At 44.3% G+C, this 17894-nt stretch overlaps 1 protein-coding gene across 1 annotated transcript; it reads right to left on the minus strand.

Moving 5' to 3' along the window:
* Window positions 1-1511: 1511 nt before the first annotated feature.
* Window positions 1512-9207, minus strand: LOC147963681 (protein FAR1-RELATED SEQUENCE 5-like). Its single transcript, XM_087529661.1, has 7 exons — window positions 8951-9207; window positions 8166-8855; window positions 7598-8055; window positions 7189-7201; window positions 6985-7081; window positions 6722-6902; window positions 1512-1832 (listed from the first exon to the last, which is right to left on the minus strand). The coding sequence occupies exons 2-7, from the start codon at window positions 8479-8481 to the stop codon at window positions 1512-1514; spliced, it is 1386 nt and encodes a 461-aa protein (XP_087385787.1). The 5' UTR covers window positions 8482-8855; window positions 8951-9207.
* Window positions 9208-17894: the final 8687 nt, after the last annotated feature.

Raw genomic sequence — 17894 nt, forward strand, 5'->3', positions numbered from 1 at the left:
AAATTTAAGTTTTCAAATTTTCCTAACTAGTAGATGTAGTAATATAACTACCTCCCGAAGGATTTTATTTTTTGAAGTTTTTATCATTTTCTTTTGATTTTTTCAGAACTGAAATGGCGACACACGGGGGGCGGGGGGGGGGGGGGGGGGGGGTAGAGTTTGAAAATTGCCCTATAGTGCCGGTTTGTGTCACAAACCGGTACTATAGGTCAGACCCCTTTAGTACCGGTTCGTGGCACAAACCGGTACTAAAGGTTAGCCCTTTAGTACGGTTTGTGACACGAACCTGTACTAAAGGTGATCATGGGGCCCCGGCCTGACGCCAGCCTGCCATCACCCCTTTAGTACCGGTTCGTGGCACGAACCGGTACTAAAGGTTCAACACGAACCGGCATTAATGCATAGCCGTTCGAACCGGCACTAATGGCACAATTAGTGCCGGCTCAAATACAAACCGGCACTAATGTGCTTCACGTTTGACCCTTTTTCTACTAGTGCACTAAAATTCTATGTAGTTTTCTTCTATGGCTACTAACCTATATAGTCGATTTGCCAGCACGATCTTGACCTGACCTTCTTTGAACTTGAGAAAGATGGAGCAAAGTTATACAGAAAGACGTAAAAGCGGTTGTTTCAAGCGTCCTGATCTGCACCTTTGTCATAGTCATGGTGCATGGAGTTATGCTTCAGAGTCCAGAAGGAGTCTGTCCAATAGCCTACAGCAGGTTTGATCTGGCGATCATTACATTTTGACCATTTTTTGTACTGGAGTTTTGAAACCGGATTGATACAAGATACCAATAAATAGGACACATTTGAAATTATGTGTTGTTTTGTTTCTTATTGAAGTTCCATTATGTGGTTATTGAACGATAAAACAAATGTTTCTCATCCTCGGCCAAATAGTACAAGTTTATAAATAGTAAACAAATTTATATTCTTACTTCATTAGGACCGTTGCACAGGATACCATGGTACATGGTTTTGAAAAAAAAATACAGCATAGGGAAGTTTGCACATTGTAATTATGAACAAGACTAGAATAAACAGAGATAGCAATTTTTGCAACAGCATGGTCTAATATTTAACAAGTACGACATTTTTATGCTCAATTTTCCAATGCCTATTTGTTTGTATAATTTATAATATTACCAACAAATAATATTTCTGTACCAATTTTACTATAATTTATGGAAGAAAGAGTAAAAGAATGGAGAAAAGTTTCTGTGCAGGCTACCTGATGAATTCAATTTGATTATAGGACATAAAATTCTAATTAGAACTCATTTTTATTGCCTAGCCTGTGCGAACGCACGGGTTGACGGCTAGTATATCTAATTCATCTATAACTATAAAAGTATTAAAAAAACTAACTCATCTAACATTAATATCTAGCTAATTCTAATATTCATCTAACATTTGACATTAATATCTAACATATATTTCTAACTAATTCATCTAACATTTGACATTAATCTAACGTTTATATAAACTAAAAGTATATATAAAATCTAAAAAACAAAAAACAGAAAAAAATCATGTGTGTGAGGCCCTCGACGCGCGGCAGTGCCGGTGCACGGTCGATCTCTTATAGGGGACGGGCTGGGGCGGGCTGGGCCGACAACAACGGCGATGGGGTCGGGCTGGGGCGCGGCGCGCGACGGGGGCGGCCAGCGACGACGGCGGAGGGCGGCGACGACGGCGCGGCACGGCGCGCGACGACGGGGGTGGGCTGGGGCGGCGGTGACGGTGACAGGGTCGCGCTGGGGCACGACGGGGGCGGCGACGGGCTCGGCGACGGGCTCGGCGACGGGGCGCGAAGAAACAGATAACTGAAACCAACTGAAATTTTCGTAAGTGTTGTATATATAGGAGAGGCCATTAGTACCAGTTGGAGCCATCAAACGGTACTAAAGGCTTGTTTTGGCCAAGCCAAGCGGCGGGAAGGGCAGGCCTTTAGTACCGGGTCGTGGCTGCAACCAGTACTAGACCCCCCCCCCCGTAGTACCGGTTGGAGCCACGAACAGGTACTAAAGTGGGTGCGCTCCCATCCCACGGTGGAGAAAGTTTAGTCCCACCTCGTCGGGCGAAGGGCAGCCGCACTGGTTTATAAACCCAGCTGCGGCTGCTCCTTCGAGCTCCTCTATAAAGCAGGCTTCTGGGCCTCACTATGGCGCGCTACCTTGTGAGCCTGCTGGCCCTTGTGGGCCTGAATTCCCATGCCCAAGGCCCAACAGGCCCACAGGACAGCGCCCCAACAATTTTTTATATTTTTTTCTTTTCTGCTTTATTTATTTTCTTCTATTTATTTCTAAGTAGTTTTCTATATAGTTTTTTCTTTTCTGCTTTATTTATTTTCTTCTATTTATTTTTGAGTAGTTTTTTATATAGTTTTTTCTTTTGTGCTTTATTTATTTTCTTCTATTTATTTCTGAGTAGTTTTTTATATAGTTTTTTTTCTTTTCTGCTTTACTTATTTTCTTCTATTTATTTCTGAGTAGTTTTTTATATAGTTTTTTTTTGCTTTATTTATGTCAGAAAGGGTTGAAAGTTGATGACGTAGCTTTGAATAGCCGGTGTAACAGATGAGTTTTCGTCCGAAACCCTGATACTTCGAAAGGGAGTGTCCAGTTTGTACATGAAGTGCATCCAGTTTTTGCTGTAACCATCTCTACTTTTTTGCACATGCCATGTGGGTGAAATGATGATATCATGCCAAGTTTCAACCTTTTCAGAGTTCAGTTGTAGTGCTTTTCAATTCCAGGGTCATTTAGCTCAAAACAAATCAGTAAATGCATCAAAAATATCAAATTATGTCAGAAAGGGTTGAAAGTTGATGACGTGGCTTTGAATGGTGCATAATGAACGCACAAAAAGACCAGAGTTGTAATAAGTTATTAAAATTTTGAATAGCCGGTGTAACAGATGAGTTTTCGTTCGAAACCCTGGTACTTCGAAAGAAAGTGTACAGTTTGTACACGAAGTGCATCCAGTTTTTGCCGTAACCATCTCTACTTCTTTGCACATGCCATGTGGGTGAAATGATGATACCATGCCAAGTTTCAACCTTTTTATAGTTCAGTTGTAGTGCTTTTCAATTCCAGGGTCATTTAGCTCAAAACAAATCAGTAAATGCATCAAAAATATTAAATTATGTCAGAAAGAGTTGAAAGTTGACGACGTGGCTTTGAATGGTGTATAATGAATGCACAAAAACTCTGGAGTTGTAATAAGTTATTAAAATTTTGAATAGCCGGTGTAACAGATGAGTTTTTGTCCGAAACCCTGATACTTCGAAAGAGAGTGTCCAGTTTGTACATGAAGTGCATCCAGTTTTTGCCGTAACCATCTCTACTTTTTTGCACATGCCATGTGGGTGAAATGATAATACCATGCCAAGTTCCAACCTTTTCAGAGTTTAGTTGTAGTGCTTTTCAGGGTCATTTAGCTCAAAACAAATCAGTAAATGCATCAAAAATATCAAATTATGTCAGAAAGGGTTGAAAGTTGACGACGTGGCTTTGAATGGTGCATAATGAACGCACAAAATGTTCGGAGTTGTAATAAGTTATTAAAATTTTGAATAGCCGGTGTAACAGATGAGTTTTCATCCGAAACCCTAATACTTCGAAAGAGAGTGTCCATTTTGTACACGAAGTGCATCCAGTTTTTGTCGTAACCATCTCTACTTTTTTGCACATGCCATGTGGGTGAAATGATGATACCATGCCAAGTTTCAACCTTTCCAGAGTTCAGTTGTAGTGTTTTTCAATTTCAGGGTCATTTAGCTCAAAACAAATCAGTAAATGCATAAAAATATATCAAATTATGTCAGAAAGGGTTGAAAGTTGACGGCGTGGCTTTGAATGGTGCATAATGAATGTACAAAAAGTCCGTAGTTGTAATAAGTTATTAAAATTTTGAATAGCCGGTGTAACAGTTGAGTTTTCATACGAAACCCTGATACTTCGAAAGAGAGTGTCCAGTTTGTACACAAAGTGCATCCAGTTATTGCCGTAACCATCTCTATTTTTTTGCACATGCCATGTTGGTGAAATGATGATATCATGCCAAGTTCCAACCTTTTCAGAGTTCAGTTGTAGTGCTTTTCTATTCCAGGGTCATTTAGCTCAAAACAAATCAGTAAATGCATCAAAAATATCAAATTATGTCAGAAGGGGTTGAAAGTTGACAACGTGGCTTTGAATGGTGCATAATGAACGCACAAAAAGTCCGAAGTTGTAATAAGTTATTAAAATTTTGAATAGCCGGTGTAACAGATGACTTTTCGTCCGGAACCCTAATACTTCGAAAGAGAGTGTCCAGTTTGTACACGAAGTGCATCCAGTTTTTGTTGTAACCATCTCTACTTTTTGCACATGCCATGTGGGTGAAATGATGATACCATACAAGATTTCAACCTTTTCAGAGTTCAGTTGTAGTGCTTTTCAATTGCAGGGTCATTTAGCTCAAAACAAATCAGTAATTGAATCAAAAATATCAAATTATGTCAGAAGGGTTGAAAGTTGACGACGTGGCTTTGAAACCTATCTAAATGCTCTTATATTTCTTTATAGAGAAATACATCAAAAATACATTGATCATCGCTGATCTTTTTGTGTACAATCTGAATTGACAATATGAGTCCTCACCGGTTTAGAAATCGGAGAAAACTCATATTGTGGCCACAAATTCTACACATAGAGTTCAATGAAGAGCAAGTGGTTGTGATAGTTTGAGAAGTAACATATTTAAGGTGGTAAAAACCCTCTTAGCGGAGCGAGGTGGGACTAAAATACTGCTACAACTAAAAACCTCTAGTACCGGTTTGTGGTATGAACCGGTACTAAAGGTGCTGGTGGGGCCCCAGCCAGACCACGGCATGCCACAGCCTCTTTAGTACCGGTTCGTGGCACGAAGCGGTACTAAAGGTTCGCCACGAACCGGTATTAATTATCTCCGCCCGCCAAGCCATTCGATCCGGCACTAATGGACACATTAGTGCCGACTCAAATTCAAACCGGTACTAATGTGCTTAGCATTAGGCCGTTTTTATACTAGTGACACATAATCAAGTTGGATGTCCACAGAAATAGTAAAATCCACAACATTATTATGTGTGAGGTGATTTATTACAAGTGATGTTATTTCAATAGAAAGTACATAGCATGGATACATTCAACTTTATTCCTAAAACCCTGGTAATGTACAAGACACATTTCACCATGAAATATGAATTAATGCCAACAGTTCAACTTATAATTTAGAAATTTTCTATAAATATGCTTAGTTAATCATACACTAGAAACTACTATTGAGATACTCTTTTGGTGGTATGCTTTAGAGATTTGTACCATGACATTTAAAGATGTGGTCACACACACACAATTCATACTATGTAGTTTATACATTTGTCAAAATTATTCTTGAAGGTTTGTGTTACACAATAATTTAAAGTCAAAATAACTCAAGAAGGCTTTTATTATGAAACTGTTTAAGTTTAGCACATGTATTTTACAATGATACACATAATAATTGTATAAAAAAGGATGACTATAACTATTACTCCCTTTGTTTATTTATTTATTTTGCATATTAGCTTTATCTTGAGTCAAACTTTGTGAACTTTGACGAAGTTTCTAAAAAAGTTATTAACGTTGAAAATGACAAATTAATAGCATTGGATTAATCATTGAATATATTTTCACATCATATATATATATATACAAAAATGGCCTTTGGTGGCCGAGCTACCTGCAGGCCGGAATCAGCCCCGTCCCTGCTCGTTGCGATCGGTGCCAACCCATTAAGACGCTACCGTATTTTCACCGTATTCATACGAGAGTCCGCTGCCACGCGCCTGTATTTGCTTTTTTAAATAACCTTGTGGGCAGACGTACACGAGCGGGTACAGCAGTATAGCACAACATCATATCAGACTCATGTACACGGCACCGGATTTGACTTCGTCAACATGTGCGACGACAGGGAGCCGTTTGGGTCGAACGTCGAGGATCCTGCCGTTGCCTTGGTCTCGCCGGCTATTTATAGGAGAGATGGCTCTCCATCGCAGCCGCACCCAGCTCAAACAAGATCGAGATTTCGTCTTCATCCTCAGTTCGTTCCAGGGAAAGGCGTCAGCACTTGCCGCTCATCCAAGTGGTACACCAATCAAATGAACACAGTTTGGTCACTGACAAAATGAAAAAGGTCCAAGCAAGTGATTTCCACAATGGAAAACACATCATACCCAACTAATTCTCTGATCACCTAAAAAATAAAACTAATTCTCCGACAGCAAATGATACTACACACACAGAGGTCTCCATAGAGGTTCAGTAATATGTGGAGTGGTCTCTAGCAGTCAGACATCCACACAAGCACGGTTACATGAAACTGTCATACTTCAAGCATAGAAAACAGATAAAATCAACCATAGAAATCTGCCTTGGCCGTGTTGGTGCAGGTGTTCCTTCTGTGGTCTGTCAGACTGCACCTGGAGCAGCGAGGTGACTTCCTTCGTGCCTTTGGAAGATCCCCCCCCCCTCGGTTGCGGACATGTCGTGCTCTTGTGCCCTTGGCCCCGGCAGATTGAACAAAACCTACTCCTCTTAGCTGGCTGTTCATATGCTGCTTTGTCGCGGCTTGTCGTAGGGCGCCCCGCTGGTCTCTTCTTTGATTGCGCCGCAAAGCTATCTGAACATTGTGAGGCACTTTGCACCTGATTTGTTGGGCCAAAATGTTGCTTGGGTGTTGTAGCTGAACCTGCAGAATCACCTGCCACCTCTCTATCAGATAACCCCATCCCATCGCGTATATCAGCCACCGGATCTAGCAATGCTTTCACAATTCTTAGTTGTTCCATGGCAAGAGTATATGCATCCATATTGCTGTCACTGAGTCTAACAATTTCAGGGCATAGCAGATGCAGATTATTATGTCGCCGCGAAGAGTACTTGAGAGGACCCTGGTCCTTTTGGTAACGTAGAAACTCTGGAGGGAGTACATCCCTTGCATCCCCTGTCCAATGCTTCACTATGTGCCCGGCTGGAACCTCCTGCAGACCCAGCTAAATCATTACCTGAGAACAAGAGAAAAAGATCAGTGTCAAAAAATACGCTTTTTGTTTGCCCTCGTCAATAATTTGTCTTGTATGTGCAACAGAGGAATAACGAGAGAAAAAAACACCTTCAGTGCATGGCTGCACACCATGCCAAAATGTTCAAACATTCCACATTCACACTTGAATTCGTCGGCACGACTTGTTGACCTGGATGTAGAATTCATTTTTACACCATTTGTCCCTTGAATGTTTCTTTACATGCCTCGCTATGTATTCACGACGAGGCACAACTTCGATCAAAACATATGACCCGCATTCATATATCACCTCACCAAAATTTTCAAACATGGCCCTCGTATAAAATTTTTGATGCATGTATCTCTAGGTTCTGAGCCAGCACAAGACCACCCTGCATGTGGAGACATATCATTATGATGTGTTTTTACCTTTCGATATTTCGTCAACAACAGGACTTGATTCATGTCAATATAATTTGCTCGTCAAAGTACAACACACAAAAGTTCTTAACCTTACCAGTTTCGTTCTCTTCGCTTGATAACTTTCCTCTGAATCTCTGTCAACTTGCATCTTCTCATATTGCCTGATGAAAAGGTGCATCGGGGATCCTGGTGGCACATATCCTTTCAGCAAATGGTTTGCACTTTCACTCCGTTGTGTGCTGGCCATCTTGGCGCAAAAAACATCCATGAAGTAAGGCTTAGCCCATTTCATCCGAGTCTCATATATTTGTGTGAGAAATACATTATTTTGTAGACTGTGCTTCTCAAGCATACATGCCCAACCGTCCTCAAATTTGTTCTCACTAACCATGTGATGCACCATCTTGTTGAACTCCTGTTTGAACTCACTACCTTTGCCTAGCGGTGGCCCAAGGCACTCTTTTGCTTTCCTCAACACATGCCATTTGCACCACCGATGTGTTGTATGTGGCATGATATCTTCTATGGCAATCTCCATTGCATGAGCTTGGTCTGAAAACAACATTTTTCTGTCAGCACATTCCAGGGGGAAAACATTTTCACATCAAGCTTAGAAGGAAGATCAACACTCCTAAATAGATGAGAAAATTTTCTTGAAATACCTGTGAGGATTGTGTGTGGTTGTGGCGCTCCTATCATATGAAAGAACTTTGTGAATATCCAATTGAAAGTGTCAATTTTCTCATCGCTCATCAGCACACCTCCAAAAATAATGCTTTGGAAGTGATTGTTGACACCAACGAAGAGGCCAAATGGCATGTCGTATAGATTAGTTTTGTATGTCGTATCAAACGTGACAGCATCGCCAAAACATTTAAACTGCTCGATGCTTCTCCCCGTTGTCCACATCAAAGTCTTGACTCGACCATCACTATCAACCTGCACACCGTATTTGAACTCAGGATCTTCAGCCCCCATTGCGTTGAACACCTCTATTGTTTTTGTGGCATCATTTTCCGATTGCTCTCTGTTAAGTTTTCCACAAAGAGTTTTGAGAGATCTCTTTGTGAATGGCACCTCCTTCACAAATCCAAAAAACTGCCAACCACACTGTAAACCTTGCTCAGGCTTATATTGTTCTCTCTCAGCTATTTCACCAAGTCTCTGGTGTATCTATCTATGTGCCGGTGCGATTTTCAGTGTAGCTTCTCCATACAGTTAACTGAGACTGCATGGTTGTGCTCTGCTTTGTGTTCACATATGTACCATCCTTTATCATCCGATCTAAGCACCCGCATCAACGCGGGACATCCACATCTCGTCGAGAAGATGTTCGATTGCAATGGCTTGCCCTACGTAGTTTCCCATGAGATATGAGAGCATAAAAAATGAAAAAAGTAGGCGTGGGGAAATATTTATCTTTTTTGAATTAATGAATCATCCTCACCGCACACGCGCACACAAACTCCTGCAAGCATTTTTTCCAATGGACGTTCAGCCTGCTTTTGGCATACCTGATGCAAACCCAATCTCCCAGGAGTATAGGTTGTAAAACTCATATGCTTCTTCAACTGTGTCAAAGCTAGTTCCGAGCGTCGGGTTAACAACAGTGCCAACCTTGTTGTCTGCATAATCTCGCATCAAAGCCTCTAGGGCAGGGACTCTGCTTGGGTTGGCATCCCTCGCTTCTGGCGCGTTGCCAATCCTAACACTGCATTTTCCCCACAAAACGGTGTTAAAATGTACTCTCTACTGGTCAAGACGGATATAAAACAGGGGGTTTTCTGATAAAATAATGTTGATCTTTTGATACAGAATCAATAAATATGATCTAGCTACATGACACCTGATTGTAAAAATTATGGTTCCAAACTAGCAAGAATGCTATAAGAGGTAAAAAAGATTTGTTTCTACATGGGGTGAACTCTGTACATGCGTTTGTTCTTATAGCAAGGTACAATCTCTGAACTTACAGGAAGATTCAATCTCTGAACTTACAGCAATTGTTATTACAGGAAGATTCAATTTCTGACTTACAGCAAAGGCCATTACATGAAGGTACAATTTGTGGCCTAACAGCAAAAGGAATGACAAAATGTGTGTGTGTGTGTCTCTTACCGTCGAGTCCAACAGGAGGCCTTTGATTTGTTGACGACGACAGCCTCTACATCTCCCTCGTCTCCCATAGATGCAGTGGACGCAGTGGACGTATTATGTGCCGCCATATCGTTCGAGTCACCAACGACCTCACTCCCACCGTTGTGGTATGATCCAACATTCGCCTCCACCCCCATCGTCTTAGAAGAAATCACATCAGAGGAGCGCCGGCGAACTTCATGGATGGAAGCAACAACAGACTCCATAACATCGAATCCGCCACCCAAAATATCACCCGCATCAGTCTTGGGAACTAATCTGCAGCACATACACAGTTCTCATCTAGTCAGATACAACCAACATCAGGGAGAAGAAGAACTCAAGAAGGAACCGGGGCGAAATCAAGGAGCAGAGCACCAAATCAAAAGAATGATTCCCTTTTCGGGGTAAGCTACGGCACAAGAAACAGGGACGCGAGATTGGGTCTTACCTGATTCTGCTTCCCCAAAGAAGAACTCGAGGCCATCCATGGCGAAACGCCGCGCCGCACAGCCACGAACTGGGAGGGGATGAATGGCCTGACACCGCTTCCAGCGTTAAGCTACCTGCAGCGCCAGATGGGCCCAGTATTAATGTCGCACCAGCCCTTACCTGCCACCAACATGTGCTACTTTTAAATCAGCCCAGCAAGCACATGACGTGCTTGCGTATCCAGCGCACCCGAGGTCCACGTACAACACTGGCACAGCAGCCCACAGCACGGATGTATTTCAAATTAGCAGCTACCATATATCTCTGACCAAAAAGGCATGCACACATCGCAGTGCTATACTCCACGGTGGGAGATTGCGGCCTGCAGGGTGCTCGGCCACCAAAACGCCACTCTCTCTCTATATATATGTATATATATATATATATGTGTGTGTGTGTGTTATTTTAAATGTTCATATTATTTTCTATTGTCAAAGGTCTATAAAGTTTGGCCTGTGACAAAGCTAATATGGAGAGTAAATAAAAACATAGTGAGTACTTAGCAATAATGTTGCATGTATAATTATGTCAACTAAGAAAATTATACACATTAAAAATGTAATCATAAGTACAAAGGTTTAGTATAAATTATATTCAACTTTTAACCGAGCAGTGGTTATCTGGGTCACTTGATGTAAATGGAGGGCTTGGGATCCATCTATTTCCATCCCCGCACCTCTTCCTCATCATCTTCTAATTTCTGAAACTTAGCGGCGAAGATATGCGGTGATTTTGACGCCCATGGTGGCCGGTAGAGGAATCAAACACCGCCACTGATGTTCTGGACGGCCAGGTCTTTCTTGTGGTCGGCGGGGAGGGCTGAGGCCGCCTCGGGATCGAACAGGACGTCTGCACATTCCAAGAAAAACAAGCGCATCAGGAATCAAACACAACCCATCAAAAAGGCCAGGAATGGGAATCTGACGAACAAGCAGCATCTCTGACTGTGGGGCATGTCGTAGACTGGGAATCGGAGTGCACCTTCCTTGTCCCGCACCATGCTGCCCCTCTGTGACTTGCTGTGCTTCACTTTGACGAAGGCGACCTCCTTTAAGCTGCGGTGCAGAGTAAGAGAAAGCATGAGAAACCAAATCAAATGGGCAACAAAACCAAGATCTAGCCGTGGAAGGGAACGAAAAGCAGCACAGGACCCGGATATAGCAGAAGAAGAGGAACGCTGGGATCTGGGGCATTGGGGGAGGAAAGGGAGGCCACTCACTTGCAACGGTTGGTGTCGGCCATCGCCCTCCTCTCGTAGACGGCAGCGGCTAGTCGGTGATCCATGCGGATAAAAAAGGGTAGCAATCAGCGATCGCTGGGTAGTTGGTGTGGGATGGGGTGGGGTAGGAGGTGTGGAGTGGGAGGCATACTTGCTGGTGTTGGTCGGCGGGGGCTGGGAACGGTGGCGGCGGCGGGTTGGCACTATTCTCATTTCTCACTTGATGGGTGGTGCACCCAATTTATAGGGGCTTAAACCTAGGGCATTTGGGCCTTGCGGGGCATATAAAGTGTCCATGGCCGTTTGGTGTGGGCTTACAGAGCCAATGCAGCCCATCTAGTGTTGGCACGTGTTCTTCATGAGAAAGAAAAATAAAGCTTGCCTAGCTTGTGCCATGCCTGTCCGGCGGCTAGGCGGCTTTTGCCAGATCTGCATGAGAAGAACCAAGAAGAAGTAGGCCGAGAAGAAAATCAAATCAGAGAAAGGAAGATGAGGAGATTCATCCAACAAACTGAGGGCGTGCAGCAACAAACTCGGGTCAAATTTTCTGCATCCAAGACCACGAAAGAAGGGTTGGATATCTTCACGGGGCGGGTTACGACGTCGTTTGCTCCTAGAAACCGCCTGCTGTAACTTTGAATTGGGCGAGGGGTCGAATGAACACACTCACGACTGTATGAATGAGCCAACTGCTGTGCTACAGCCGTTTGAAGAAGCTCCACTGCGATTCGGGTCTTGATACGTCTCCAACGTATCTATAATTTTTGATTGCTCCATGCTATATTATCTACTGTTTTGGACTATATTGGGATTTATTTTCCACTTTTATATTATTTTTGGGACTAACCTATTAACCGGAGGCCCGACCCAGAATTGCTGTTTTTTGCCTATTTCAGTGTTTCGAAGAAACGGAATATCAAACGGAGTCCAAACGGAATAAACCTTTCTGGAACGTGATTTTCTTCCCGAATATGACCCAGGAGACTTGGACCCTATGCCAAGGAAGCTTCGAGGTGGGCACGAGGTAGGGGGGCGCGCCCTATACCCCCAGGCGCGCCACCACCCTCGTGGGCCCACCGAAGCTCCACCGACGTACTTCTTCCTCCTATATATACCTACGTACCCCCAAACGAACAGAGACGGAGCCAAAAACCTAATTCCACCGCAGCAACTTTCTGTATCCACGAGATCCCATCTTGGGGCCTGTTCCGGAGCTCCGCCAGAGAGGGCCGTCATCACGGAGGGCTTCTACATCATCATAGCCCCTCCGATGAAGTGTGAGTAGTTTACCTCAGACCTTCGGGTCCATAGTTATTAGCTAGATGGCTTCTTCTCTCTTTTTGGATCTCAATACAAAGTTCTCCCCCTCCCTCATAGAGATCTATTCGATGTAATCTTCTTATTTTTGCGGTGTGTTTGTTGAGACCGATGAATTGTGGGTTTATGATCAAGTCTATCTATGAATAATATTTGAATCCTCTCTGAATTCTTTTATGTATGATTGGTTATCTTTGCAAGTCTCTTCGAATTATCCGTTTGGTTTGGCCAACTAGATTGGTAGTTCTTGCCATGGGAGAAGTGCTTAGCTTTGGGTTCGATCTTGCGGTGTCCTTTCCCAGTGACAGAAGGGGTAGCAAGGCACGTATTGTATCGTTGCCATCGAGGATAACAAGAAGGGGTTTATTTCATATTGCATGAATTTATCTCTCTACATCATGTCATCTTGCTTAAAGCGTTACTCTGTTTTTAACTTAATACTCTAGATGCATGCTGGATAGCGGTCGATGAGTGGAGTAATAGTAGTAGATGCAGAATCGTTTCAGTCTACTTATCACGGACGTGATGCCTATATACATGATCATGCCTAGATATTCTCATAACTATGCTCAATTCTGTCAATTGCTCAACAGTAATTTGTTCACCCACCGTAGAATACTTATGCTCTTGAGAGAAGCCACTAGTGAAACCTATGGCCCCCGGGTCTATTCTCATCATATCAATCTCCATCACTTTAATCTTGCTTTGCTTTTTTACTTTGCCTTTTACTTTTCACTTTGCATCTCTATACCAAAAATACCAAAAATAGTATATCTATCAGATCTCACTCTCGTAAGTGACCGTGAATGGATTGACAACCCCTAATCGCGTTGGTTGCGAGTAGCTATCGTTTTGTGCAGGTACGAGGGACTTGAGCGTGGCCTCCTACTGGATTGATACCTTGGTTCTCAAAAACCGAGGGAAATACTTACGCTACTCTGTTGCATAATCCTTTCCTCTTCGGGGAAATCCAACGCAAGCTCAAGAGGTAGCAGGTCTCCACCGCAACCGGCGACTCGCCCTCGACTGGAATAGATGCCAGCTGTGTTGCCGATGCTATCATGTTATCTATTGGGTTAGAAAAATGCCCCGATGGTGGTGTGAAGAAACGTTCAAGTGACGTTTGATTTGGGGGCGGGTTAGGCATCCGCTCATTGTCGTGGTTCTAAGTCTGACAGTAATGTAGGGGGGTAAGTATGGAGAGGCAAGATCTTAGCTATGGAGAAGTTGTAAGCACACGAGGTTTACGAGTTCAGGCCCTTCTCAGAGGAAGTAATAGCCCTACGTCTTGGAGCCCGGAGGCGGTCGACTGGATTATGCGTGTATGGTTTACAGGGGTGCGAACCCTTTACACTGAGGAGGGGGGTGGCTTATATAGAGTTCGCCGGACCCCTCCGGCCCTCAGTTATGCAGGGTTTTAAATACATTAAGGTCGGGCGTTACTGGTAACGCCCCTAATAAAGTACTATGATGACCATAAAGGCTACTAAATAACCGACCGTTAGCATGCGGAGTGCCTTTAGGTCTCCTGGCCGTCGAGTGGTTCGGTCTTGGTCGAGTGATCGCTTCTTGGTCGAGTGTCTTCGAGTCTGTCGAGTGGAACACCTCCAAGTCGATTGAAAGGTGATTTCTTCTAGAGATGTCCTTGGGTAGGGCAGTTTGGACAGGTCCATGACCCTACCCTAGGTACATAGCTTCGTCATTAGCCCCTGAATGGATCGAGGTTTGAGTGGGGAAGGAGTTGAGAATTTTCCCGACTCATTTTTCATGGCATGAGCATATCTAGTTTCGGATCAATGAATCCTGAGTGATGACAGCAACTTCCTTTTCAGTCGCCTTGATCCATTCTTAGCTTTTTGTCGAGTGGGTTTCTTTACTCGAAAGGCTCCGAGTGACGGTGCGGAGGAGATCTTCGGTCTGACAAGTTGTTCTGCTGCCCGCAGATTTCGCGGGATCCGAATTTTGGGAAGTGCGCGGGACGGGGGAGGCCGCAGTAATCGGATGGGATAGAGCGGAGCCGCCTCGATCCCCGAGCCACCTTTTTCGCCATGTATCACGCGCGCGATCGTTACGGGATTTGACAGGGTCGCCCGGGCCTACCAGTCAGCCACTCGGAAGCGGCCTCATATAAGGCGTCGGACCGGGGTCTCTTCGAACGTTGCGTCCCCATTATCTCTTCTCCTCTTCATGCTCCCTCGCGGCGCTCGCTCTCGCTCCAGCGCCACCGCTCCGTACGCGTTTCGCCGGCGACTATGGGGAAGGAGAACACGGCGGCTCTAGAGCGGGCGAAGAAGGCGACGGCGAGGTCGAAGGGGAAGGCGACCAGTCGGGGCGGATCCTCCTCGCGAACCGGCCTGCCGAAGGGCTGGATCCAGGGCGACTGGATCCGCTCAACGATCACCCAAGAAGACCTCGACGACCTAGCCGAAGGAGGGCTGATCCCCTATGAATCGGCGCGCCTCCCGGGGAAGGAATCCGAGCCGCAACCTCGGGAGGGTGAGCGCGTTCTCCTTGCCACCCACGTCGACCGTGGAATTTCCTTGCCTCCTCACCCTTTCTTTCGAGGATTTCTGAACTTCTTTGGGGCACAACTCCATCACTTCACTCCCAACACAATCGTTTATCTCGCCGCTTTTGTTTCTTTGTGTGAGAATTTCCTGGGTTGTCAGCCTCACTAGGGCCTTTTCAAGCACATTTTCACTTGTCGCTCCCAGACGGTGAAAAAAGCTAATCCGAGTGACGAGAGGACTCAAGTGATTCAGATGTGTGGGGGTCTTGGTGTCTAGATGAGAGGGAAAAGCTCCTTTCCAGCCAGGATTCTTCCCGACTCAGTTCGCGGATGGCAGTCGACTTGGTTTTACTGCAAAGACCAGTCGACGCCAGGGCAGTCGACCGGCCTCCCTCCTTTCACCATGGACCGAGTGAGGAAACCCTCCCCTTTGAAGGTGCTCCTGGAGGAGAAGGCGCAGGTGAGGGTGCTGGTAGAGCGAGTGGTCCAGCTTATCCGTGACGGGGTCACCGGTATGGATCTCTTGGAGGTCTTCCTTCAGCGGCGCATGTCCCGGTATTTTCGTGCTGAATTTTTTGATATATTATACGTTTTTTTCGACATCATATGCAAAAGTTATAGCCGTTTTACATTTTCCCTACACTTTTTGCAAAACATGTCCAAATTTAAGTTTTCAAATTTTCCTAACTAGTAGATGTCGTAATATAACTACCTCTCGAAGGATTTTATTTTTTGAAGTTTTTATCATTTTCTTTTGGTTTTTTCAGAACTAAAATGGCGACACACGGGGGGTAGAGTTTGAAAATTGCCCTATAGTGCCGGTTTGTGTCACAAACTGGTACTACAGGTCAGACCCCTTTAGTACCGGTTCGTGGCACAAACCGGTACTAAAGGTTAGCCCTTTAGTACCGGTTTGTGACACGAACCGGTACTAAAGGTGATCATGGGGCCCCGGCCTGACGCCAGCCTGCCATCACCCCTTTAGTACCGGTTCGTGGCACGAACCGGTACTAAAGGTTCAACACGAACCGGCATTAATGCATAGCCGTTCGAACCGGCACTAATGGTACAATTAGTGCCGGCTCAAATTCAAACCGGCACTAATGTGCTTCACGTTTGACCCTTTTTCTACTAGTGCACTAGAATTCTATGTAGTTTTCTTCTATGGCTACTAACCTATATAGTCGATTTGCCAGCACGATCTTGACCTGACCTTCTTCGAACTTGAGAAAGATGGAGCAAAGTTATACAGAAAGACGTAAAAGCGGTTGTTTCAAGCGTCCTGATCTGCACCTTTGTCATAGTCATGGTGCATGGAGTTATGCTTCAGAGTCCAGAAGGAGTTTGTCCAATAGCCTACAACAGGTTTGATCTGGCGATCATTACATTTTGACCATTTTTTGTACTGGAGTTTTGAAACCGGATTGATACAAGATACCAATAAATAGGACACATTTGAAATTGTGTGTTGTTTTGTTTCTTATTGAAGTTCCATTATGTGGTTATTGAACGATAAAACAAATGTTTCTCATCCTCGGCCAAATAGTACAAGTTTATAAATAGTAAACAAATTTATATTCTTACTTCATTAGGACCGTTGCACAGGATACCATGGTACATGGTTTTGAAAAAAAAATACAGCATAGGGAAGTTTGCACATTGTAATTATGAACAAGACTAGAATAAACAGAGATAGCAATTTTTGCAACAACATGGTCTAATATTTAACAAGTATGACATTTTTATGCTCAATTTTCCAATGCCTATTTGTTTGTATAATTTATAATATTACCAACAAATAATATTTCTGTACCAATTTTACTATAATTTATGGAAGAAAGAGTAAAAGAATGGAGAAAAGTTTCTGTGCAGGCTACCTGATGAATTCAATTTGATTATAGGACATAAAATTCTAATTAGAACTCATTTTTATTGGCTAGCCCGTGCGAACGCACGGGTTGACGGCTAGTATATCTAATTAATCTATAACTATAAAAGTATTAAAAAAAACTAACTCATCTAACATTAATATCTAGCTAATTCTAATATTCATCTAACATTTGACATTAATATCTAACATATATTTCTATCTAATTCATCTAACATTTGACATTAATCTAACGTTTATATAAACTAAAAGTATATATAAAATCTAAAAAACAAAAAACAGAAAAAAAAAAATCATGTGTGTGTGAGGCCGTCGACGCGCGGCAGTGCCGGGGCACGGTCGATCTCTTATAGGGGACGGGCTGGGGCGCGGCGACGACGGGGGCGGGCTGGGGCGGCAACGGCGGCGATGGGGTCGGGCTGGGGCGCGGCGCGCGACGGGGGCGACCAGCGATGACGGCGGAGGGCGGCGATGACGGCGCGGCACGGCGCGCAACGACGGGGGCGGGCTGGGGCGGTGGCGACGGTGACAGGGTCGCGCTATGGCGCGACGGGGGCTGCGACGGGCTCGGCGATGGGGGCGGCGACGGGCTCGGCGACGGGGCGCGAAGAAGCAGATAACTGAAACCAACTGAAATTTTCGTAAGTGTTGTATATATAGGAGAGGCCATTGGTACCGGTTGGAGCCATCAACCGGTACTAAAGGCTTGTTTTGGCTAGGCCAAGCGGCGGGAAGGGCAGGCCTTTAGTACCGGGTCGTGGCTGCAACCGGTACTAAATAACCCCCCCCCCTTAGTACCGGTTGGAGCCATGAACAGGTACTAAAGTGGG

This window comes from Triticum urartu, chromosome 6A, assembly GCF_056163025.1.
Source record: "Triticum urartu cultivar PI428250 chromosome 6A, HENAU_Tu73, whole genome shotgun sequence".
NCBI classification, from domain to species: domain Eukaryota; kingdom Viridiplantae; phylum Streptophyta; class Magnoliopsida; order Poales; family Poaceae; genus Triticum; species Triticum urartu.